We start from the raw sequence: 27224 nt of genomic DNA on the forward strand, positions 1-27224 counted from the left end.
GCAAACAATTTCCCGTGAGGCATCACGATAAACAGCTGTGATGGTGCCATAATAATGGCAAGGGATACCCTTCAGAAACTAAATAGACAAGGTACTTATGCATAAATCTATGTTTTGGAATTCTCTTAAGTTATATAAACGTGAGAGATTCGAAGCAGAAGCATTCTTATCGTGGTGAAAATTACACATTTGTCGTCGCTATTCGTGATGCAGCGTAAGCCATTTATTTATTTTTTGCTTAATGCATCTCACTGTGCATCAAAGTGCGTATATAAGTTTAACTTTAATTTTCAGCCGTGTAATTTTGACCAGGAACATTTCTAACTGCCGAATATCAATTTACCTGATGACCTTGATTTCATTGCTTTATGCTCGGGATATGACTTGCTTTCCATCGTATTTGTTTCATCACAGTGTTGTTGAGGGAATCGACGGAGATTGTGCCCATGTTCAAATCGTGATCTTGCATTTCCTAGGTTTAAAGATTTCTTGGTCATTTTGGTATTTTTATTTTTTTTCGACTTTATAGGTTTGGTTGCTCATCGAATACTGAAACAGATTGAAACCGATGAAAGTCAAACAAAGATATTATCATACACATTTCATTAGATACAAGAGAAAAGGAAGGATTCGAGGATGTTGTATATATTCCATGTTGACACGGGAACAATGATGACTTTTGATATGAATTTGGCTCTGGAAAGGTGAGTTTTACGGAGAGATGCTGGCCTTGAAAGTACGACTAATGGTTGTGAGCTACAACTTGTAGCATAAAAGGATGAGCATTGTCCTAGGGGCAAAACCCAAAACATACCAACATGATTGTTTTGCCTTTGTAAGTTTATTTGCATGAAATTTGTGTTTGTTGGTTTTAAATATGGATTCTGTAATTTTGATTGATTTTATTGAAATCTTGCACATCTCCAGTTTTGATGAATATTGGGCTATTGTTCAATAATATGCAATGCCCACACTCCCTTGCCTTTCGAAAATGACCCATAACCTCTATTTCACAATTTTAAAGGGGAAAATTTTTTGATTATGCAATGTGTGATTGTGAATACCGATGCATTAATCTTCTTTCATCCACGCCTTTTACAGCGTTTCACATCTAAAGGAAGTAGTGGCTCGAGAAATACACATTGCTGTCGAGAAGCAAGTATTACTCGTGAGTGGCGGGGAGAGCCTTGATCCAAATGCTCGTGTCTGCAGCTATTCTGCTGGAACAGATACAAATCCCATATATCTGTTTAGTCTCGCGTCGATTGAAAGCTCAACTCCTCCATCTCCCTCTACCCACAGTCTTTCCGGTGATATATCAGGTATTTTATTACTAGTATACTCCATTTGTAAGTTAATTTACTTTATTTGGTAATTATAAGTCTTGGTATATCGGTTAGAATTGAATTTTGAGCCACGTTTATATTTTCAATTCTGATGATTTCTAGAAAGCTAGTACCTAGTTGGTTAATTTATGTAAATGTGTGTTCAATGTTAGGCCTAGGTAAGATTAGTGACAAATGTTCATAGTGTAATCCAGAATCTGATATGAATTACTCTAATGGCCATTTTGCTTTATATCAACAGATTTTGATCCCAAAGAAAGAGTGGAGGCCACACGCAATTCTCCTTCTACATTAGAAACTGTAACAAATCGTTCTCGTTTGGCTCAAGAGCTTTGCGAGCTGGCTCGCTTAGAGACGAGGGCTTGTGAGTGCCTAGTTCATGATCAACATTTGCAGCAACAAGGTAAAGGACTTAAAATATCTCCATTTGGTGAATTTTCAGGATGTTCATAAGATTTTTGGCACATATTTTACCATGAGGAGAAGCCAGTATAACTTGTATGTTCACTTACTCATAAAATCATGTAGTTTGGATGTTAAGTATTTTGTTTTAGGCTTATACAGGATGGAAGGCTGTTTTAGGAAGAATGAATACTTTTTCTTATAGATGAAGTATTTTAGGTTTAGGGTGGTTTGATTATTCCTTCAATAATGGTGATTGTGGAGTTTGACCTCTTTTGGTGGTTTTTCACCAAGAATCCTATGCACACATTGAAGTTGATAATTAGAAATTGAAAGTTATTCATTGAGTTAGGTTATGTAATAAATGGCAACTGAAAACTATTTGCATTATTAGGGTATTAAGGTATTAAATATGAAGGCTGTCATCACAGCTATTGGCTTACCGTTTTACTTAGTTTTCTCATGTATAGCCATTCATGAAAGGTGTTAACTTATTTTACGCTTCACTGCTAATTTTCAGTGTGACACAAGTTGCTCTGAAACTCCATTAATATTGTATATCCTAACCTAAAAGTCTGTGTTTCAAACTCAATAGTGGAATGTCTCTACATTCTTTGCCTCAACACATACGGTGACACATCAGGTGATGTGGTTCAATTATGATGGTAATCGTCATGGTCCTCCCTTTGGTGAATTTGGGTCATCTGTTCTATTTATCATTGAAACCCTTAACTGGTATGCATACGTTTTTCTTCCATTTTGTGCTGTCCATTTGCATCATTTTCAACTTTTTTGCTGTGGAAAAAACATGGACAGTTTTTTGGAAAAGTTAAATTACCATATCCTCCATTGAATGTGTTAATGAAGCGTTGCCCAAACTTTCAGCGTTCATTCCCTACAGCATATTACTTGTGTGTCTAATGACCCCGTTATTAATTATGATTAATCATCCATTATTTATTAATCCCAAGAAAGCAGGGCAAAACTACATTTCTCCTAAATTACCTCTCAATGCATTACCTTGAAGTATTGTGTAGGCTTGGGAGTTTGGCTGCAAGTAGACTCCCAAATGACTGAATAGTGCATGTGCAAATGCCTGACTGCCACTGCATACTTCAATCCAATTCAACATGATTCTTGAGCACCAAGGGACTAGTTCCTTTTTCGCTTCTGAGTCTCTGCAAATCAACCAGAGATGGCAGTTCATGACAGAGACATGAATAAGAAGCTGAATCAAAGCTTATGAAAAAGTGTTGCTGATGGTGAACTCTGAAAGAGTAATTAGTACTGTGGCATCCCACCCCCGACTCGCCCGGATACCACAATAGAACTGGGGGAAGACGTCGCACAAAAATAAAAATAAATATACAAATCCGCAAAAATCCCTCCCGCATGGGACCTACGGGACAAAACTATGCCACTCACTTCTCGTAATTCACATAAATAAAAAATATTCCCCTTCTTTGAAGATGATTGCGGGTGGGGGGTTCCCGATTCAAACTGATGGGTGACGTTCGGGCGCTGATGCACTCGTCCAACACGCATTTATGGGAAGGAAAACGGACGGGGCGGAAGGAAGGGCGAGGGATATTTTCCTTGAGGTGACCCGTGAAGGAATCAGAACAAAACACTTACTCAAACACTTTCAACTAAACAAAATATAATTCACACAAATAAGGTTGCATATGACAAAAACAAAAGAAACCCTCTTATACGCTAATGAAATATGAATTGGTGAGAGCCATTTATGAAACATCAATGATAAATAAATAAAAAAGAAACAACAACAATATAACTTGGTTCCGAGATGCAAATCAATATAGCAAATGATAACAACAAAATAAAGTTCGGTTGTGAACACGTAAATATGATACAATTTCAATGATTTCTTGACTGGGGAGGTAATTGATAGTCCATCCCGACGAATGTAAATTTGGGTGCGAACGTTAATTGTACTTGGTGATTAATTTCACTTTCACTAAGTAACGGGCGCGTTCCGTGACTGTTTGTCTTAACACTTGGCAGGAGACAAGAGGGGACTTTGGGGGTGGGGGGCTGCAATCTTACTTTATCGTTGTCCGAGTTTGGACCAGGTTGGATCCAACAAACTCTCGTTCCATTTACTGCACTCCTTTCTCCCTTGTTGGAGGAAGCTGCATCCGGGACGGAGGTAATGCGTCCTCTTCTGGCTGGTCCTTGCTCCTTCGGACAGGAGGGGATTCTTCTTTCAGTTCAATCAGTCTGAAATGATCTGTTTGGGCCCCTCGTCTCCTTCTGCCGTGCGTCACACTCAGATTTCGGGCCTAGGCTCCGCCCGACAGTCACTTAAGAATTCTCTTCTCTTACGCGCACCACCTCTTATTATCCCTCAATTTGGGGTGGGGGTAACGAACAATGAAAAAAGGGGGAGTAACATGCCATTCACTCAGGAAAAACCCGAGCTCCCCTCCTCCCACACACACACACTCACACACAACCATACAAAAATCGGCGTAAACACATTCATCCCCACTTACTCATCCACGCTTTCCTCCACGGGCCGTGGTCTGGGGGTGGGGTTTTGGGAAAGGTCGTGGAAAGAGCGGGTAAACTGGTAGGGAAGAAAATGCTCCAAGTAGAAATGCACTGTAATGGGGCTTGAACCATTACAGTACATAATTATGACTCTATGGGGTGTCACACTACTGGAAGTCCTGGAATGTCCGGGACTAATGATAAAATATTCTAAAAAAATAATATTAGGTGTAAGTGGTGATTTTTCCTCACCATTTCACATGTGATTATATTGTAACATTTTAATTTCCCCGTAAACTTCTCAAATATGGTTACTACGCTTTATAAACACTTTATCCACTCCTCCAGGGAAAAACCTTGGGAGCAACGACACACCCGCATGCCACAACTTACATTACAATACTCCCCATTCTTTCTTCTGTGTCGTCAACAACTATTACCGTCATTATCACATGACTCATTGTTTTTCTCCCATTGATTGTTAAATTAAAATTTAGCTAAACATTTATTGTTACAATATCATGATTAACTTGAACATCATATGTATTCCCAACATTTCATTAAGTAGGGATGCTCCATAACTATTCAAATTTATTTAAAGTCTCCAATTTATCTCCCATAAATACAACTGTTCTGTAAAATAGAAATTATTAAGGAGCCTGAAAATTTTGAAAAATTGTCTGAAAAACTCAGGAAATTTGAAGTTGATATTACCTGCTAGATTCTGAATACATTATGCACGACATCCACTGTACGAATTGTTAAATGTTTAAACTCTGCCGCATGAATAAGTGTGAAATTCCGTGTTATTGCTGTGGGGAAAAAATTCCCATAATAAATTTTCATGTGAATCAATGATACTGGATAGCATAGCAGTCTGCAAAGTGAACCCATATTGCCAAAAGTTTGTGGCTTGATTCCTGATTAAGGGGCAATTCCTATGGCAATTATTGTGAAGTATGTACACATAGGTTGTTTTAAGTGGCCAATGAGCTAGAATATCTTCTTGGATTCCTTTAGCTTTGTCACTGTGAAGAATAAAGAACATAATCGTCAAACTGTCATAATTCAAGGAAATAACTGCCGACTAAGTCTGCAGAGGAAAAAAATGTCATGGTAGAGTGTGTGAATTGCTTGAATGTGGATAAGCCACATCCATGTATGTTAGAATTTAGCACTTATGTTCCTTTTCCCCGAGTATCACATGTGCCTGTTTCTGGATTTTAAGTTTTTCTCCTTTATTTAGTTTCCTTCTTTAAATTTTTTTCTCCTATTTTGGTTTTTTCTTTGAGAGGACAGTGCAAAAAGGAGTTTTTGTTTTACTTTTATTTCTGTTTAAATATTTTCAGGCTGGGCTGCTGTTGTTGCTAATCTTGAAGACATTACTGCAGCATTTCGTAGTCGAGCTGAGGTGTTCCGTCAGAGTTTTCGTCATCATCTTGACACACGAGAAGAAAGTGCCATCTTGCTTCAAAAGTATGTGATTAATGATAATTATTTATTTTCCTGTTAATTGAATGACAGTCACAAAAAGATTTGAGGAGGAATTTTTAAAGACTCTAATTGAAACTTTTTTATATTTCAGTTTTAGCAGTGACTTGGCAGTTCTAGGAAAGATAACCCTTCCTTCAGCTTTGCTGCAAAAGAGTCTGCTTTTAGATGAAGCAAGTAATCAAAGGGAAGATGCTACCGGAGAAGAAGAAAAGGTGGAAGAAAAGGAGGCATGCCAGGAAACACTTTTAGGTTGGATTTCAGCTAAAGATAACAGTTGCAGTTTAGAGCAAGTTGCCTCAAGATGTGCTAAAGGGTTGGAGCAGGTAATTTAGTTTACTAATTATGCTTTATTTTAGCCCTAGCTCTTAGAAGTACAAATATCATTCTCTTAAAATTTATTCGAGTTAGGAGATCTTTCAGTATGCCGCACCCTTTTTCATTTTGTATAAGTTGGAATAAAGATGTTTTGGTAAGATAACGTGGAACTGTTTCAGCATAAATCAATGGTACTTCATAAACTTCTCTTAAAATCTTAATTTTTAACACAGTATGATTCATTGTTGAGAATGGCATGGGCATTTGGAAATAATAGTAAAATGTTGAAATCCATTGTATGCAAACTGTTGAAGTGGAATCTGTATAGTGTCTTGCTAAGTTATGGTCACCTTGGAGAAGAAGTTTTGAAGGGTGAAAATTGATTTAGGGTTTCCTTAGGCATGAGAAATTAAGGAAACCTGGACTGTTTGAAAATTTTTAGCCGGGAAAAATTTTGAAAAAAAAAAACTCATGAAATTTTCTTTTTGCCTTTTAATTCTGCAAATCAAGTAGCAGTAATTTTTCATGAGAACTTAAAGAAGAGTTACCTTTGCTCCTAATCTTTTTGGTTTAATTACTTTATGTAATTAATAATGCAACATCTTGACCTATCTTTTATTCAGTTTTTTTCAATAATTGGTTTAATTTCTGTGTATAATTGGGTATGAAAAAATGCATGCAAAAAACGAGATCAAATTCATGATTATGTCAAAAACAAATGACTGTTGATGTAGAAGAGAGCACAACAGTGTATTCATGTGTTTCACGTTTTCATTACATTTTAAAAGTAATAGATCAATGTATTTTCTCTTCGTATCTACTGAGCTTGATGTTCTGTATCTGCTTGTTTCCATTATTTCAACCTCTATCCCCACCTTTCTACGATTGAGCACAACCCTATCAAACTCTTTGGCCTAACATAGCTCGTAGGGGTCATTCTGGAACCTTAAGCCTCACAAAGCAGCCTTGTTAATCTTTGACCTGATTGTTTTTGGATCGTGGGATTATCTCTAGAAGTCAACCTTGATAGTCAAATCGAGTAAAAAATGAAATGCAGTATAGACTGATAATAATTATTGTGACCTAGGAAAAGGCGTGCGTTGTTACAAAAGTCTTCTTAGATATGTAACATCAGTTGCCTCTACGACTGACATGCTACCAACGCCAGTATTCCCTAGGCCCTCTGTTGTCATAAATCATTATTGCAAATCATTTCATTGGCGGGGAAAGAAGGGAAAATCAGTGCATTCAGCTTCAGTGGGAATGTAAACTTGGTGTTAATCTTGATGGGAATAATAACGAATTAGTAATTTTCCTCATAGCTTTTATTAAATCCAAGTATTTCGATAATTAGTGTGTCTTTAATCTGGAGTACAATTCCCTTGTAGTTGTACCCTTGATAATTGCACAGCAAGTGCTCGGAGTTGTCAACTACAAAGGAGTTGTATCCTTGTTTGATTGCAAAGTAAGTGCCAAAATCCATTGGATTGAATAAACCTTGTGTGGAAAATTACTAAATCATTACTATTCCTTTCATCACATATGGTGAAATTTTATAAAGTTGAGCCAATGATGATTGAATCATATTGTTAATGGTTTTGGTGGAGAAATGGGAATAAAAAACAGTTTTTGTTCTCTTATGCCTTGTCAAGTACAAAATTTGTATTTAATGACAGAGAATGAGGGAACTGTGGTCAAAACAGGTATTTACAATGGATATTCCAGAAAATATACATGTATATGTGTATCAAATAAGAAAGAAAATAAAAATCACGCCATCAAGTACCTAATGACTATTGTCATAACTTCAAATCAAAATCATACAGGCATAAAAGGTAGTCAATCATCAAAAGTTGAAGCCCTTTAAGTCGGAAGTTACTCAAGAATTATCAGATGGCTTGTGTTGATACATAGTTCCTGTGGAAAAATTGACCCTGATTTGAGAGCAAAAGTGGTGAGGAAACAGCCAACTAAGCTAAGTCAGACAGCTTTGCTCAAAGTGGGGTGGTTATGCTTTTAAGTGAGATTACTAGATATGCAATTTTCTGGGCAGTATCATGGGAAGCCAAACACCTGTAGTTTGATATCTGATCTATTTTAATTTTGTCTCATGGCGGTTGATTTCCATTCATTTTTGTTCATTTGGCAGAATTTACCTTGGTGGAAGTAAGTTTCAACATTTTTTTATCCTTTGCCTCTTCTAACCTGAAACTAGGATTCAATAAACTTGAGTAGGTAAAGGAATTCTACTACATATGTAGGTGAGAGACAGATGATGGGTGAAGTAAGAAGGAAATTGAAAGGAAAGAATAGCCCAACTGAAGAGCATCCTTCAAAAACAGGAATCCTCTTTCAGCTGAAAAATAAGTGTTGAAGTCAGAAGCATTTTCATTAGGGCTTACATTTGGAGCATACTTCTTTATGGTTGTGAGTCATGGACTATGACAACAATTGAGAAATGAAGGTTGGAAGCTTTCAAAATATGTTAGAGAAGAATGATGAAGATGAAATGGATAGATTGTGTTAGTGATAAGGGAGTTCCAAAAAGATTAGGAGAGAAGTCTTTTGAAAACCGTGGGCAGAAGACAAACAATATAATCAGACAAAACAGGAGACATGAGGGTCCAATGAAAATTATTGTTGAAGGATAGGTGGAAGGCAAGAACGGCAGATTTTGGCCTAAGATGAGGTGATGATAAAGGATATAAAGCAGAATAATTATGTACGTGTGAAAAGATTAGCTATTGTGAATCTCTTTTCAATGAACAAGGTTCTAACTTCTTTTTTTGCCCGGGTGTGGTCAATCTCTACTGGGCATTTCTCATTCTCCATGTGCTGAACAATTCTTACATTATCGACTCTTTTGTGTTCTTCTTCCTTCTGGATGTTGTCTTTGGATTTGATCTTCAGCATCTCCACCTGTCGTAGGAGATTTAAAAATTTGATATCTTACAATTCATTGTCGCATGGTACATGGGTTTGATGTTCATTTATTGTTAGTGAATGTAAGTGCCTTAGTTCTCTCTCTTCATTACTCTAATTCTAATATAAATTTATGATATTTTTCCTCAGTTTGACAGTACAGTCCTGGAAAGTTTAATATCCAATGTGGAACAAGCTCTTGATGCCACCAACGTGCCGGACATGAAGGAAATAAAAGGCTTAGAAGAGCGCTTGTTTGGTCTTGAGCAGTTGATGTTTGAGGCAAAGAAAATAGTGCAGGACCAGAGTGACTTGGCTCAGGTAGCATTTTGTACTGATCATAGTGATGTTTATTTTACTTTTACTGTGTTATCATTACGTTTTGTTGTATTTCTCGGCTTAATATGTCTTCTTCTGATAAAATACTTTTCTTGGTGATTCCTTGTCACATAAGTATGCAGGAGTTGTTGATTTTTGTTTTATCCCTCTTGATATATTTGATACTGGGAATTTTTTTTTTTTTAATTGGTGAAATTGTTGATCCTGATTTATTCATTGCTATTAAGTGTGAAGTAAAACTGAGTGATATCATATTGTCTTAGGGAAATATTATCATAGTTGCCCATACATAGCTGAAAATTATTATTTGTTTTAGGATTAATAATTTTAATGCAAGAATATGATATTGACTATGGGTATAAATGACTGAGCATCATGAACTTCATCAAAGTTCCTCACACTGTGTTGAACTTTGATGAAGGGTGGTGCTTTGTACCAATGTTACAAATTGCCAGTTGTGAAACCTTTTCCATACCTTCCCTTACCTGTAGAGAGTTCGTTCCTCTCGAGGCAAAATGTTAATATTCAAGTGTAGTACACAGTCTTCTCTTTTACCTCGGAAATAGATTTTTCCTATGTGTATTACTTACCAGCCAAATGAATGGATATGTAGTCATTATATATTTCTCATTCTGTTTTTATTTACCTTCTCATCTCTGGATGTCACTTTAATTTTCTTTTAGGCATTTATTCAGAATCAAAATAGAGCAGGAAATTTAAGGGATCCTTCGATACTACCAGATCTATGTGCATCTCATATGAAGCAACTTCTGGTAATGTTGCGAAATCAGCAGCAGCTGAGGGATATAAGAAGGCGATGCACAAAAGCAAAGGAAGAATTGAGTATGAATCTTTATTACAGACTTAGGTGAGTAAATTCTATCTTTACTTTTCTCATGAAAACCTTCAGTTGAAAATAACTGTACAAAATAATTATGTGTACTTAGAAATGAGGAACAAGTCAATCTTGAAGGCAGATATTTGAACATAAGATTTAATTTTTTTAAGTGACTAAATAAAGAAAATGACTGAATTATTCGTATTCTTATCTTTATTTTAAGGTGGATAATGTATGTGGAAAATGGAATATGTGAGGTTGATTCTAAGTTAGGAATATATCATGAAGGTTTAAAGCGGTTGCAGCGGAATCTCGAAGTAGTTAGACAAGTACATAGGGCTCCCGCCCTTTACGCAATGGCTGTGTCTGAGGTGGTGAGGAGGAGGACATTTTCTGAAGCTTTTTTGAATGTGAGTTTTCATCAAAATGCTTACATTATTATGGTATGAGTATTTAAATATAAAATATTTGCTTATATTAATTTGGAATTTCTTCCAAGTATGGTGTACATGTTTTGAATCTCAATCTTATTTGTTGATAAAAATGTGAAATTTTGTGGTTTGAAAAGCTGTTATGAAAAATAAATATTAAAAAAATGTATATGTATGATACAGTCACTTTGGATTCATTTTGATTTGATTTTTTTGTGGTACTTTAGTATGTGTATCATTTTGTATCCAATATACAGTAGATTCCGGTTTATTGGGACATATCGGGACTAGTGCACTTTGCCCCAATTAAGCGGCTGCCCCAATTAGGCGAACTCTCTCGTATATGGGCATAAAAAACTTTGAAATGGTAGAAAGAAGACTAAAGAATGTTTATAATGCAACATAAGTTTATTAAACTATTGATTTGATTAATAAATCAGCAAGTTTAGTTAATATATGATAATTTTTAAAAATTATTACAATTTAGTTATAAATATTTTTCACAGCCTCTGGCGACGCTGAATGATGTGTCTTTTACTGAGTCCTATTAAAGAAAAGTCCTATCCTCTTGCGGATAGTATAACAACAAGAGCTTTCAAAATAGGGCAATAATAGGAATATTTGTGAAAAATAAGAGTAAATCAAAGGAGGAAAATATAAAAAAATAGTATTCTGAAAACAAAACAATTTAATTTCGTCGCTAGTACAGAGTCTATGTCACCGACTCATGGCCCAATAAAGCGGCATGCTGTCCCAATTAAGCGGAGAAAACTCGTGGATATTCCTCTATTGGAATCTGTTCTTCAAGATCTGCCCCAATAAAGCTGCTGCCCCAAGTAACCGGTGGAACCATTAAACGGAATCTACTGTATCACTTATTGATTGAAGTTATTTGTTAGAAAAAATGTTGTAAAAGTCAATTACGTATGCATTTTCTGTAATCATTGAGATTCGTATTTATTTTTGCTGTTTTAGTGGGCAAGAGAACTGTCTTCTCGACTGTCTTGTGTCCTGGGAGAAGAGGAAGACAAGAGACGTAACTTTGAGCAAGCAACACAGGGTCACTTTCTCACAAGTCTTTTCCCCAATATGGGGGAGAAACCACCTCCATATGCAACTCGTCCTCCACCTCCTTTTGACAGGGATCTTCCAAAGGTTATCTTTTTATTTCATTATTAGTCATAGTTTTATTATAATTTTCCATTTTGAAACTTTTGTGATCCTTCACAGCTGGATTTGTGCTGAATTTTATTTTCATTGCAATTTTTCACACATGGTTTGATCAAAGGGTGACAAGAATTTTTTACAGCCATGGGATATATTAATCGATGGCATAATATTACAGGAACCCCATGTGCAAATTTTGTCTTAAAAATGATTTTATTGATTGCATTCTTAGTTCTCGGGCTTAATTAGATTCTAGTGATGGTGGACCTGTTCTATGTGTCCTGTCAAATCACTTTCTTGGGAAAATGATTGGTGAAATTACTGCAAATTTAATATTTTATTTATAATTATTTCCTATTTTTAAATTTGGTTGGTTATATTCTTGTAGTTGACCTCAACTGATGTGGAAAACCTGCGAGCTGCCTTACCAGAGCTTGCAGACTCAATATTTAAGGCAGATCCTACTCCTATCCATCGGCTATTTAATCTTGGCCCAGCATTCCCTCCACATATTGAACAGGGTGAAAATGTTCAGCAAGAAGTTGCTAATGCAGCTGGTGAAGTTGCAATTTGTGATGGTGCTCAGCCAAGTGAAGAGGTATGGATTATTAATTACATATTTACGTTACTATTGAAATGACTGTATATTGGGCATTTGTGGAATTGAGACATAAGTTTCAGCAACTCTCTTTATTTATTCCACATTTAATTGATTGGGGCACATGAAAGGGGAAACCATTCCTGTGTGCCAATTAATTTGTGTGGGTTTTGCTGGAAAAAAAACTTGAATGACAGGATTATGGTATTGAGCTACTTATCATTAATATATCATTGCAGTAATTTTGAAACATAAACACTTGAGATCTAGGTAATGATTCTTTTGATAGTAATCTCACACAATACCGTATAAGCGTGTGTAAGAGGCGCACCCCTATTTTGAGCATCGAAGCTATAAAGAAAAAAAATTTTGCGGCATTTTTTTATCCTATCGTGCGGTGCTGCAGATGTATGCTTGGAATTTCGACAGTTATCGAATATGATAACTGTGGCGGTAATAGCGGCATAAGAGGGAGTAGAAAGAGTTCCGATCCTCTCTTCGCATACGCCGATGCTATACGATGCAAGTCCTACTCACGAACGGTTTTGTTTAAAAGCTCTCGCAGGAGTATTGCAATAGAATTGCAGCTGTGGAAAATTTTAAGGCAAAACACGATAGGCACATAGCATGAACCTTCCCAAGAGATTGGACAACAATTGGGGCAATCTCAGCGCCGTAGGATAATAACCACCTCATAGATTTAACGGAACCACACTTGGCCCTCCATCAGCCCATGCCTCTGACGTTTTTTTCCCTTTCCGAGACCCCACAGGAAAATGGGAAAATATCAAGTTATAGGGGAGCAATGGAAACGTGTTTCATCCCTACCCCATCTCACCAACTGACCTTTTTCGGTCTCAGGTTCAATTCTCCTAATTTCTGGAGGCCAAATGCTAGGTGAGTCACCTACTGAGCTTGAAGATATCTCAATATCTTTCAGCAATTGTATGACACGCACGAGGTTCTAAAAAGAATGAGACCTAACGCGACGTATATCTGACAGCATTAAAGTTTTTTAAGCTCTATTTGATTGACATGATGATTTATAGTTAAAACAAGGCTACTAATATTTAACATAGTCCAAACAGCACAATTTTGGAAATAACAAGCGTAGCATAAGCGCATTCAAACAAGACAAGACGGACTGGAAACTTCAGGCAATGCAAACTGCGTATATCACATTGCTGTGCCTTCGCCCCTTCGATTTGAAGGCAACGACGTCACATGCAAGAGCGGACGTGTTCTTCCCTTTTTCCTACGCTCATAGCCTCGTAGCTTGAAATACGGAGGGGAGGGAGCGTGCTCCTTCCCCTCGACCACTCCTTCAGCGCTCTTCACTTATAAGCATTTCCGATTTCTTCTATCCACCATTTAGTCCAACAATGAACACACTAGTTCGAATGTTTTAAACTGCAGGTTTTGACACCAATATAATTTTCAGTTGTAAAAATCCTCATATTAGCGTCTGAAGATGGTTTTTGAAAAATCAGGTGCTCAGCGTAATGAAAATTGCTCGGCAAGACTAATTGACTAATAACCAGGTATGTCCTTCAAAACTACGCGTTTCTCTACGTTTGAGAAGCGATTTCTATATGCAGTATAAATGCCGCGGGATGTCCACTCGTGGCAGTAAATTTAGCGCGCCCTCCGAAGCAAAAAACCCCGTGCGATGTTTTCCATATTCATTTCTGAGGTACCGACGTGAAGGCGCGATGCTTACAAGTAAGAAAAGCAAACAGAAGTATTTTAAAAATACGTCACTAAGGGATCAACTCCCCTACCTGCCGCCTGTTTTTGACCCAGGGTTTCAGATGACTGACTCACACTGAAAACCAAGGCCACTCAGTTCCCCTTGGACTTGCGACCGCGGAGGGGGAGGGGGAAGATAAGAAGTTTGTTTAAGAGGCGCACCCCCATTTTTGGCTGCAATTTCTGGGAAAAAAGGTGCCTCTTACACGCGCTTATACGGTATCTCATATTAACTATCTATTAGGATATGAAATTTTTGCCTTTTTGGCATGAAATTATAATATTGGAAACATATTGAAATTAATCCTAAATAAATTTTTCATACTCCTCATCATGAGAATAAACTGAAATGTTAAACTTCCACACAATTTTATTTACTTAAGCACCGACCCGGTTTTGATCCTTATCATGTATTTTACTTCAACATTCAAGAACAATGACAGTTGCATACATTATAATTTCCACATTTATTTATTTATTTATTTGCAATAAACCCAAAAACAGTACATGAGACCTTTTACATTGGATTTTTAAACAAATGGATAATAAGAAAGTGGAACAAGAAACAACGACAAAAAAAACTTGATTAAATACACTCAGATATACATAATACTCCTCTTCTATGAACGCCTCATCCGCTCATATGCTATTTGGGAAGGGTGGACAAAGAAAGAGGGATTTAAAGAGGAAGTTTCCTGATGGCGGTCGTAAATGATGAAATTGATGATGTTATGTCAACAGAAGGAGCTTTGATGGAATTGTAGGTAAGAGGTAGCCGGTAGGTAAGGGATCTCTGGGTCACTGATAAACGGTGGAGAGGTAGATGGAAAAGAGATGAGTTCCGTGTTTTACGGGAAGGGACACGGAGGGAGAACATTGAAAGAATGTCGTTAGACCTGAAGTGGCCATTCATGATTCGGTGGAAAAACCTGAGGTCACTTAGAGTACGTCTTCGCCCTAAGAGCACTATGTCAAGCTGAGAGAGGAGATCATCAGCAGTGAGATTACGGAGGGAAGGGTTACGGTTTTTCACGATGTTTACGAAGAAATTAACAGGTCTATTATGAATTTTGAGATTTGGCTGAAGACCATATGGGCGAACAATAATCAATAAGTGGAAGAACACATCCAGGAAAGACAGATTTCAGAGCTAAAGGACTCCGTATTTCTGTAAATCTGTACATAAGTCCAACTAGAGCCATCGCTTTGGTAGATATGTGCTTAAGGTGAGGGGTGAAGGTAAGCTTGGAGTCAAAAAGGACTCCCAAATCACTGTGGCATGTAACTTTCGGAATTGGTTGGCCAGAGAAACTATAGGATGAATTTAAAGGATTAGCACGTAGAGAGAAGGTCATGGTTTTGGATTTCAGGGGATTTACCTTTAGCTTCCAGGTGGAACTCCAATTTGAAATGGAAGCGAGGGCATCCTGTAGGATTGAACTGTCGGCGTGGCTGTTAACTCTTCTGAAAACCTTGCTGTCATCAGCGTATAGAAGAATTCCACAGTCACGCGACGAGATGGATTGTGTTATATCATCGATGTAAAGGGTGAATAAAAGTGGGCCAAGCACACTGCCTTGGGGGACACCTGAGGTTACTCTGAGGGATGTAGAGGAGACACCGTCTAGAATTACTCTTTGTGTTCTATTGGATAGGAAGTCAACGAGAAGATGAAGAAAGGTGCCGTTAATATTGAAGCGGTTACTTAGCTTGTGTGATAGGAGGTGATGGTCTACGGTATCAAACGCTTTTGAAAAATCAATATAGCAGACATCAAGTTGGGAGGATTGCTCAAACACTTCATTGATATGGCTGCTAATGACTGTGAGATTGCTGAGGCATGATCCACCTGGAAGGAAACCGTGCTGGTTAGGAGATAAATAGGGAAGAGTGAATGAAAGGAGGCGGTCATGGATGATTCTTTCGAAGATAATAGATAGGACAGGTAAGATGGAGATTGGTCGATAATTATCCATAGAAATGTTGCATTTTGATTTTAATATCGGAGTGACATTGGCCATTTTCCACTGGAGAGGGAATACACCACCTGAAAATGCTTTGTTGAATATCATAGAAATGGGAACATGTAAGGTGTTGGCTGTGCGTTTGAGGAATAGCAACCCGATGCCATCATTGCCAGTAGCTTTGTTGGCGGGTAAGAAAGAAAGAAGACTGAGGACTTCATTTGGTGAAGTTGAAATGGTTGACAATGAATGGGAACAAATAGGAGAGGTGGATGGAAAATTTTGGCAAGGAGACGGCTGAGTGAAGTTGTCGGCGAAAAAGTTATTGAAGGCGAGCGATCGTTCATCACCGAAAAATGTCCGTGATCCTAAACGTAAGGTATTGGGAATCCTGGTTGACTTTCTCCTGCAGTTAATTAGAGTCCAAATTCTTTTAGGGTTTGTTTTTATGTCATCGGTGATTGCTTCGACGTGACTGGCGTAATCACGATGAAGAAGATTCCTGGCATACTTTCGTATTTTGGAGAAAACTGCGTACGTATAAGGGCTCGGGTGGGATTTCCAAAGTCTCCAAGCTGCTTCCTTGTTGCGGAGGGTGATGGTAGTTTCCTCGGACATCCATATGGGTCTTTTCTTGGAGATTTTGCGGGAAGGGACAAAATCATTGATGGCACCGTGGAGGAAGTCATACAAAAGGTCTAGAGAATCCTCCACTGACCCGCACTCTAGGAGGTTCCAGGGCAGAAGGGAAAGTACGCCGTTTATGGCATCCCAATTAGCTTTGTTCCAAGCGTGAACAGTTCTAGGGGGAATTGGAGGTCTGGTTGTACAGCACGGGGCAGGGGAGAGTTCGAACTCAAAGGATTCATGGTCGGATAGGAAAATGTTTCTGCCAGTGGATACTCTATGCAAACGATGAGAGGCGAGAGCAAGGTCCAACGTCGCCAAGTTTCTTGTTGGATTATTATGAAATTGAGTGTGAAACTGCTTTCTGGACATTATTGTTGAATGCTATTATTTAGTGTGCATGAATTTAAGACAAAATTAGAATGGGTTGGTCATGCGTTTAAATTTCAGGTATGGTTACGCCTATTTCCAATTATGTAACCATAGATGGCCTCGTAAAAACGATTTTTTTTTACATGCTTATTATAGAGTCAATTGACGGTGCCTCGGCTATCTCTCGTAATGGCGGGGGTCTCGCAATAGCCCGTACTTGCTTAAACTGGATTACACTGTACCTTATTCTTTTGACAGCTATCTTACCAAAGTCCTCTTTTAATTCATTTACTTTCAAGAACTATGGTTAAATAAATGATCTTGTGTGAAATATTTAACCATTTTATAATTAGTGACGTATTGGATTATTTTTTTAATTATTTGACAGTAATATGATTGAATGTATATTGGGGACTGGTAATTTTGCAGGAACAACATGAGCAGCAATCAAAAGTGGATGATGATTCTTCAAATACTCTACCTGTTGAACAAACAGTCCAAGCACAATCTCCTAGCAAGTCAGTAGTCGAACAAGGAACTGTTGCACAAACCCGAACTGTATCAGGAGATCAAGATGGGTTAGTATTTATCTAAAATAGTAATATTTTATAAGAGATTGATACCCTGTATCATCTCTTTTATTCTTGCTTTTATTATGTTTAATGGCATGTGTACTTTCCACTGAATGAGTTCCAATTTTAATCCTTTATATGTGCAAGTAAGGTTTCCTTGTGATTATGTAGTTGTGGGGAGCAGTTGTCACTTACTGCATAGAGCTTTTGGCTTTTGTCAAGGGGATCCCAGGATCAAAGTTTGCAGAAAGCCATTGGGCATTTTTTTTAAACTTCAAGAAACAAAACAGGGAAAGGATGTGGCCCCCAGTAACAAAATATGTGAAATTCATACACCTGTTGTGTAGCTTGGGGTTAGCTCTTCCAACTCCTATCCATAGTAGCCTTCAGACTGAAACACTGATTAAGTTGTTGAAGTAATTGTCAGTTTTTCAGCCAAAAAGTCTTTCGTAGTCAGTCCCCGAGCATAAGTGAAATGACAATTTCAGGAATTTCAAGATTTCAAATTGAGGCAACTTAAGAATTTTTTTATGGTAGAAGACCTCAGCTAATTTTAGGATAAACTCAAAGTAGAAAAAAATGCTTAGATGCTTTTCAAAATTATGTCGCATAACATCTAAATAAGTATGTTTTGTAATGAGTTTTACTACTTTTTTATATGACATTTTCTCTTAAGGGTATCTCAAACTAGTAGAACTTGCTGTTGATATAATAGCATTTGCAATTTCCTTAATTCTCTTCTTTTTTCACTATTTTTTAAATTATTCCCTTGAGCTTCTCTCTACTATATATGATCTTGTAGGGTTCCCACTCAACCGAGAGAACCTTAAAACCGTGAATTTCGTCTACCGTGAAAAAACCTGGAAAAAGCTGCGAATTTCACCATGAAACCTTAAAAAAAATCTCAAGCTTGATAATAATACTACGATTGACTGATCAAATTTGATATGTTAATCATGTATTAAGGTCAGGCATGTGGAGACTCTTAGTCTACACATTTCTCTACACACGAATATTCAAAGTGTAGTACATAATTGGTCCGTACTATATGACGGCACATTGACTGATATTTTCCATTTTAATGGTGGAAGTCTGTTATTTTGTCCAAGCGTTTCAATTTCAGTGATAGCTTGGGATGGACTTGTATTCGAAAAAGGACAAATGAAATAACTTGCATTTCTAATAGACCCAGAATGAACCATTTACGAAAATTATCTGATTTTTAACTCGAAGTTTGGTTCCATCAGAAAATGAAGGCACATGCCATATGCTTCAAAATATGAGTTTGCCATTGGAATTTTACTGTAGGAAACATTTCTACAGCAAATAGGCTTTCAATTAATGGCAATAGATCTCAATAGACTGCGCTCACCTCGTTTGAATTTATGTGAATAATAAAGTGAAAGTGAGAATAACGTGTTTCAGCAGGTATTTATTTTGTCTTTATATATTTCAAACCAAGTCCATTATAATTATATGAAATTGATTTTTTTATTTATTACAGTCTATGAACAATCGAAAAAAATATTTTCCGCGATCTCAGAAAGATTGGTTGAGGGAAATTTGGTTATTGTGCGGTAATAACAACGTGCGCAAAAAAAATCTCTCGGCGAGGAATTAAAAAAGGACTTCCGGTGTTCAGATTGAAGAAGGTCCTAAGGGCATTAGCATATTAAAGGATACCGTGATATTCGTAGTCCGGGCAAGAGCGCGGTTGGGTTGGGCCTTTAGTCGGCCCTGAATTTTGCAAACAATAGGTGACATCATAACAGATATCACTTTTCATTGCTGACTTTACATTCACGGCATCTGTTGCGAATGTTAATTTTTAGTTAATATACGGCCGGTGATTGTCTTATTGTTGGATTATTAATGGACTGTGAATTTGACGACATTGAGACCATGAAAACCTGAAAAAAACCGTGAATTTCATTATTTAGGTAGAGTGGGAACCCTGTCTTGGTACTTTCGAACGGCTTACCATCTTACCAGTATCTTCGACATACTGAGAGTTTCTTTGTGGTATTTATTCCGTACAAATTGGTATATTTTTCCTTTTCAATCTGCATTCTTAACTCATGACTGGGTAATTTTATGATCCTTGGAGAGAGTTTCTGAAATAATGGATGGAGCATTGGGCCACCGATTATAGGACCTGGGTTCAAATTTAGGGAAACCTTTGGACATCCTTGATCCTCGTAGTGGCAGGTGGGAAGGAAACAGCCCCCCCTGCCCAGTATGTGTGAATTTCTTATGCCTATGGCTTAGTCCTGAGCTCCACATCTGCAAATTTAAGCCAACCATAGACTTGAAAGAAATATATAATTTTATGTATTGTATCAGGGCTATCAGTTGGAAGATTTATAGTAACTGGATGAGCTTATCGTGTACCCGAAATACTTATTCAAAGATTTTTAACTATCATGAAATGCTTTCTCTTTTTGGAAATGTGGGTAAGTGAAGTTACACTTTATTGTAAATCTTATCATTTGACTCAGTGTATGTCTCTGCATCCTAATGAAGGCTTCCAGAAACTGATGCATGTGAAGGAGTAAATCATACTGTTTTTCCTATGCATTCATCCAATGCTCTTTGGATAAAAGTTTCCTTAGTGTTGTTGTCAGGTTCTTTGGATTCTTAAAGTGATGAAGCAGGTTAAGGGCTGCCTCTCCAACTCAAATTGCCTGAGCATTTCATAATATCTTCACTGACCCACAGAAGTGAACTGCAATACCAGCAAAACTTGAGTCCAGCCTAGAGAGATCATTTTGGTGTGGTTGTTAGTGTGTTTACTGCCTGACCATTGGATCTGGGTTCAAATCCTAGTGATGATGAAGATTTTCAGCGGTTGCCCATAGTTCTGTATGGTGGGCATGCAAATACAGCACTCCCTGTGTTGACTGGAATGTTAAGCAATGGTCATTTTGGCACCTTTTGTTTAGGACTGACTGATGAGAGTGCTGGGTTTCTCTCCATTTTTCCTTTCCTACCCTTCCCTAATTGTGCAAATGAATGACCCTGAAATTGTGAAGTTCATATGTATGCCTGTGCCTTAGTCTCGGGTGAGCTCTACCTTCATCTATTTATCCCATTGGATGCCGCCTCCAAATACCAATATTTATTAACCGGGAATAAAACCCTTATGATTTATTTCTTCACATGTCTCTGCATGGTATTCAGTGTTAATTTCGGTGCTGTTATGCATGGTTTTTTCCAGCATTTGTGTATAATTTTGATTTGTTGCTTGGACAATTGCAGAGGATTCGAGTCTGAAACTGACACGGAAGAGTTTGAGAAGGTTGGCCGGAGCCCATCTGCGGAGGGGGAGTCAGAAGGCCAGGGCATAGGGACAGGGACTGTCCTGAGGGAAGGAGAATGCCCAGGGGCTGAGCTGGATGCAGCGGAGGTTGGTGGAGGGGGGTCATATAAGGGGGGGCTGGGAGACACAAAGGGCCCCACTGAAAGGGCTGGCTCATTGATTGGTCTGTCCGACGATGGGCCACCAAGCAGTGTATCCCCCCTGAGTAACTATTCAGCACGGCCAAGCCATGCTCCACGCCACCAATCTTCCCCTTCCTCCCCCGAGTTTGTGTCCACGGATTTCTACATTGACGAGTCCCTCCCCTCCAGTCCCATAACATTGCCCTTGACCCCTGGGACGACGCAACCTTCCCTTGCTGCTTTGGGTGACTGGAAAGCGGCTGCATCAGTTGCCGTCGAGACAAGCATGGTGGAGTCACATGGGGGGAGGCTCAACTTGATTAGTCTCCTCCAGGTAGGCGCCCCAGAGGGGTGCTCAGCCCATTAAAGAGCATTTGACGTTTGTAACCAATTGTGTTGGTTGCTTTTATTATGGCTATGCACATCTTTCTCCTTGGAAGAACACTGATGCCATCATTTTCAGGGAAAATAATACTTTTAGTCAGTTCCATACTTGTTTATTATGCGATCCAGGTTTCAACAATTTATCTTGTCATTATAAAGGTACATAAAAATATGAGTTGCATATAGTAACAGGTCTTTAAAACTTGACAATGGTGATGGTCAGCTGGGATCTAAAGATTGAAGGTTGAAACATGGATTGGAAAATAAACAACTGTGGAATTGACTGAAAGTATTACTTTTTTGTGAGGATGAAGGTAACAAAATTCCATAAAGTCAGTCCTCTCTGAGAACACTGATGGTTTAGCCATGTATTAGCATTACTAATTTAGCCTAAATGATTTTTTTTGTCACTTTATGGTAGCACTTAAAATCAAACTAAATTCAGCTAGCTCAAAATGCTCCCAAGTCACTGAAATGAAGTGCCAGGTAGATTCTTCCCCATCATCTAATTTGCCTATAAATCTCAAGCAGAAACATAATTATTAATCTACTTAGGTAAAATTTTACTTTTGGAAGCTCTTAATCATTGTGATCTTAATTTTTAATTTAATATAAGTTTGCTTCACCTAACCCTTCTCCTCTCTCAATACAAACATAGTGAAATTAATCAAGCAACTATGATATTTAGTTGATTTAAAGTCTATATGAGTTACTTTCTCTAACTACTCTTTTTCTAGTATCTATGAATAGTATTTGGATTTAATACTTGAATGGGTAATTAATGCTATTTACATTGCTGATAATCTTATACTAGGCAGTCCTCAAATGCCACACCTTTTTTTTGCAATGCAATTTCATATACATATTCTGAATTTGGTTTGATTACCCTTCTCGAATGAAGGTTGAGTGGCATGTTGAGTAAACGTAAAAAGAATGGTTATTGTTTGCTATTTTTAAGGCACTGGATGCATTTTACTTTTTTATATTTTGCTAATGGTTACAAGAAGAAATTGGAGTGTTATGAAATGATAAATAGAAATCAACTATATATTTCATGCACTAGAATGTAATACTAACACAAAATATGAGTCGTGGAAATTAAATCGGTTTAGACAAGTTTTGTGAAAAAAATTTATTTTAAAGTCTTGTATTTTGTTACCAGGGACGTGAATTTTAGTTTGAAGATATCAAATTATTTTTCCAGAAATGGTATTGTAGTTACGTAGCATTTGCCTTATTGCGAGATATATATTTTGTGATATATTTATCCTTATTATCTTCTAAAAATCCTTATGTTTCCGCAGTCTGTGTTGTGCACCTTAGTTTTTCATAAATTTATTTATTTTTAAAGTATAGATTTATGTTCTAGTACAGCTGAAAATTATTATTTTATTATTTCTCATTCTTTGGTTAATTGCTTTGGAGAAGAGAGTGAAGCTTATTTATTTTGCCATCTACTCCCTGTAGTTTTGCTTTCTCATACCATATATTTGTGAGTAAAAGTTGAAGTATTTTACTTAATTGGAAAGCATGCTTTAAAATCTTCTTGTTAGTTGGTTAAGAGAAAACAAAATCTTATCTCTTGGCTGTTCAGTTAAAAGTGGGCCACCTAAGGTGCAGATACCTTTAGATAATGGGGTATTAGGAAGCTTGTCAATATAATATATGAAGCATAAAAAGACTGAAACTTCATTTTTAATTAACCATAACATACTGTTGTCTTCCGTCTATCAGGTGTTTTGGCTACTGAATTACTTGTAAATTTACTCACGTTGAGGCACTCAAGACATCATGGAGATTAGTTTGAAGGCTTATGTTTCATCTTCATTCTGAGGTTATCATTCCTCCTATTTTATGCTGTTTCAAGTTGTTTTCTCTTACAGACTGTCTGAAAATCACAGAAATATGTTTAGGAAGTATGCGGATATTTATTGTCCAATATTTTTTGAGACTGAGTCTGAATTTTTGAGTTCTTGCAATTTCATTCAGCTTTGAGGAATTCTTAAAAAAAATGTATGTGTTATTTTTAAGCTCGTATTTTGAGATTGGAACTTATTTGATGTGTTCTATCATGAATATTCTAAGTGATCATTTGCTGAGAAGAGATGTAATGTTTTAATAGTGTTCATGTTGAAATATGCACCATGAAAAAGTGAATTCATTATAATCGTGAGTTGAATTTTAAGTTTAAGTTAGGTGATTGTCTGCTCTAGATATTTCTCAACTTATACTCTGGCTATATAGTAACTTTTCATTTACGATACTGGAAACTGCTAAGCATCTTTTTTCTTTAATCAGAATATTTATGTGATAACCAAGAGGACATACCGATGAGGGAACCTTAAAAGATGTTTAATGAGTATCCTTATGAGATGAGTGATGCTACTGTTAAAAAAACTTTTGTAGTTTTAAAAAGCAAAGTATTTAATTTAACTCATAATCATAGCAGCATGTTGAAAACAGGAATGAAAAGCTTATATATGTAAAGGTTAAGACTTGTTTGGTAGGTGAGGTTTGGCCACCCCCTTTTGTTGCCATGGATACACAATGCCGGAAAATGTTCTGAACTATTGCCAATATCAAATTTTGTTGCAAATACATCTTATGTGGTAAGCTTTTTGTCCTACCTGCAGAGGGTCTAGCACGTTAAGATAGTGGAAAGTGCCCCCAGATATTTCGAAAAATAAAAAATCATACACTTGAAGTGCATCAAAAATTATGTGTTTTCTCTAAGTTTCAGGCCTTAACAATGGAAATTAACCTCAGAAAAATGGGAACACGATTTTTTTTACTATATCTCCAGTTTTTATTTTTGTAAAATTGTTTTCTTGATTTTAAAATGTATACATTATTACATTCTACCATCCTGATTTTTTTTCAATTTTCCCCCGAATCTTCCGAGTATTCAGTCATATTCTCGTACTATTAGGAAATTGGCTTAAATTCTGGCGATAATTCATGGTTAAACAGAGTCAGGAGATATATGTATAAAAAATCATTTTCGGCAAACGTGTTTCTCGAAGCTTGAAGACTAACATGAAGCTAAACAGTATGGTTACAAACATTAATTACGATTAATCTTAGTTTGATAGGCATCGTTTATGTTAATATTTATTCTTAACTAATAATATTACAAACTGATCGACAATCGTTACCCTCAACAATCAAATCAAATATACTCCTGGAATACATAGATGCAAATGGCGCAAAGCAGTTATTCGTGTTTTTGACCAAGTTACACCAATTTAAAAAATCTGTAATGATAGGATTATACTTTGATATAGGGCCAACAACATAAATTTTTTCGGCGTGTATGTTGTTTCCTAAAATTTTAAATTTAATTTTGAAATTTTCAAATTATGTAAAAGTTTAGTTTTCAGTCAAAATATAAAAAAATATTGGGATGGTTGAACAAAATAGTGTATACATTTTAAAATCAAGAAAACAATTTTACAAATAAAAAGCGGAGATATTGTTAAAAAAGTTAAAGTTGTGTTTCCATTTATTGGGGGTTAATTTCCAATAAATTACTCTGACTTTTTATGATACCCCCAATGCTGCAGTGTTATGCATAGAAGCTCACAATTTTGATTTTTCTCTTTGCTTGCTGGGTCTTATGTTTGATGTTGGCACAGTGAATTTATCACTGATACTTATCATTATTTGCGAGGCATCATTCTTGTTGTCAGAGTTGTTTCCATCTCTGGCATGCTTTCTTATGTTGTACCGGAGACAGTTTCATTATAGGTGACAAACTTAAATTGTACTTCTAATAATGAGAATTAGGCATGTTTATGTGCTTTTGGGTGGTAAATCTTCAAGAATATTCCTTCTCCCTCCAACTTAATTATATATTCATTAATTTTTTTGTCCTCATTTCCATTTTAATTGAGGCATTCTTTTTTGCTGCATGTTGTGTCCGTTTCAGCAGTCTAGCTTGTCATTTAATACTCATTCTTGGGTTTACAAAAAAGTAATTTCATGTTCTTTGTTAGGCCTAGGTTCCTGCTACTATTTTAATTGTGGGTAGTAGGGCATTTCATATTATTTCTTATTCTTAATCATCGTTATCTACATTTATAAAATTAGCCTGCTGAGGCCACTTCTATGTTTGGGCCATTTTCCCTATATCACCCCCAAAGACATCACTCAACAGATCATCATGTACATTTAGAGAGAATCAAATTTACTGATGCTGAGTTCTCCTTATTGTAGGTTTATCTTCTCAAAATTGAAGCAGAGTATTTCTATAAGGTCCAAGATTGAGAAAAATATTTATCAATAATTGCTGTAGTTAATGTTACTGTTCCTTTACTGATATTATTTATCAGTGTGAAGTAAAAGACAGAAACCAGTCATATTACCTTAAGTTATTTCCCTGGGTATGTATAAGAACTATCAGCTTCGAATGGTAAAATACTATAGCCTAAAGAAGAATGCGCAAATTAGTTTCCATAATATTTTATAGGTTTCTGATTTGATTCCTGGTGGCTCCATGATTTTTATAATACTAGCAAGCTTTCTTTACATTTTATTGTGATCAATCCCTTTTATTTGGAAGTGCACTTTATTTTTTGTTTTATCCCTCCTTCATTTCCTCTAAGACTGTGATTGGCTGTGTATTGAATGTAAGTGTACATTTTACTGAATCTGTGGGCATGAAACATATTTTTTCCAAGGGATGTATTATCAGTATTTATTCCAAATTTTTTAAGCATGTCATTTTTTTCCATTTGAAGTAAATGATGGAGTGAGGTTGGGGTGCATTAGTTTTACCCAAAAATATCTATGTGTTCCCACTTTTGCATTGGCACTCAAGGAGCATGTACTATATTCATATTTAAATTTATATTCCTTTCTCTATCATCTTTGGTAGTGTAACTTTATTGATGTTTTCGTTAATTCACCGTGTGAATGTTATTGCCTAAACTATAATTTACAGTGCAACCTTTATCTATCGTTCCCACATTAATCGTTTTCCTACATTCATCCTTTGCCGTTCATGGTCCCAAATAAAGTTCCATATACACAATGTAATTTTTTCCCACATCTATAGTTCCCCAAAGTATAGTTTTCCCTCATTGATCGTTTGAAGAACGCGGTCCCGACGTATAATTTTCCCGCATCCATTGTTTGATGAAAATGAGATAAAATATATACAATTTGTCATTTATGGCTAATAACGACAGGCACATAGTTTGAATCTTCTTCAAGAGATGGAACTACCATAGGAGGAAGCTCATTTCCGTAGGATAGTAACATACAAACATTTGCGCATTTCCTAAAATCCGTTATCCCTCTCCATTCAGCACTCCTCCCCTCCCCCTCTGATGCTTTCCTCTTCTCTGAAGTCAAACAAATGGTCCCAGCTTGCTTAGGGATCGTATTACAAAGACCATAAACCAATATCTTGGAAAGAAAAAATCAAGTTACACGAGAACAACGGACACGTGTCACGCCTCCCCTTCTCGCCCACTGACCTTTTCGAGCCTACTTGTTTCCAAGTTCCCCTTTTCTGAAGGTCAACTGCTGCATAAGCCACCTATTAGCCCCAAATGAGTCTAACAATGACTTACGGCACTTGGTATTATACTATAATTAGATTGAAATATTAGTAATGTGTAGGTAATTCAAAAACGAAGGAGACCAAACACGACATATTTCTGACATTATTTAAGCATTTTAAGAAAGGCAATAGTGGGAAAAATACGATGGAGGCTTAGCTTTCTGGCATAACTCAATATCATCG

At 36.8% G+C, this 27224-nt stretch overlaps 1 protein-coding gene across 3 annotated transcripts in view; it reads left to right on the top strand.

The window, feature by feature from the left end:
* Position 1: 1 nt before the first annotated feature.
* Positions 2-27224, top strand: part of LOC124165084 (RB1-inducible coiled-coil protein 1) — a 49100-nt gene continuing 21877 nt past the window's right edge. Inside the window, exons 1-13 of one of the 3 annotated variants that reach the window (XM_046542352.1) lie at positions 2-91; positions 530-704; positions 1102-1322; positions 1588-1749; positions 5612-5738; positions 5848-6079; positions 9144-9314; positions 10016-10200; positions 10394-10580; positions 11577-11756; positions 12157-12366; positions 17508-17656; positions 20909-21056. In XM_046542352.1, coding sequence (XP_046398308.1) covers positions 637-704; positions 1102-1322; positions 1588-1749; positions 5612-5738; positions 5848-6079; positions 9144-9314; positions 10016-10200; positions 10394-10580; positions 11577-11756; positions 12157-12366; positions 17508-17656; positions 20909-21056 — 2040 coding nt within the window. In that variant the 5' untranslated portion in view covers positions 2-91; positions 530-636. Of the gene's footprint in view, positions 215-529; positions 705-1101; positions 1323-1587; positions 1750-5611; positions 5739-5847; positions 6080-9143; positions 9315-10015; positions 10201-10393; positions 10581-11576; positions 11757-12156; positions 12367-17507; positions 17657-20908; positions 21057-27224 lie in introns of all 3 variants that reach the window. The other 2 variants (XM_046542350.1, XM_046542351.1) reach the window with 2 other exon arrangements.

This window comes from Ischnura elegans, chromosome 9 (assembly GCF_921293095.1).
Source record: "Ischnura elegans chromosome 9, ioIscEleg1.1, whole genome shotgun sequence".
NCBI lineage: Eukaryota > Metazoa > Arthropoda > Insecta > Odonata > Coenagrionidae > Ischnura > Ischnura elegans.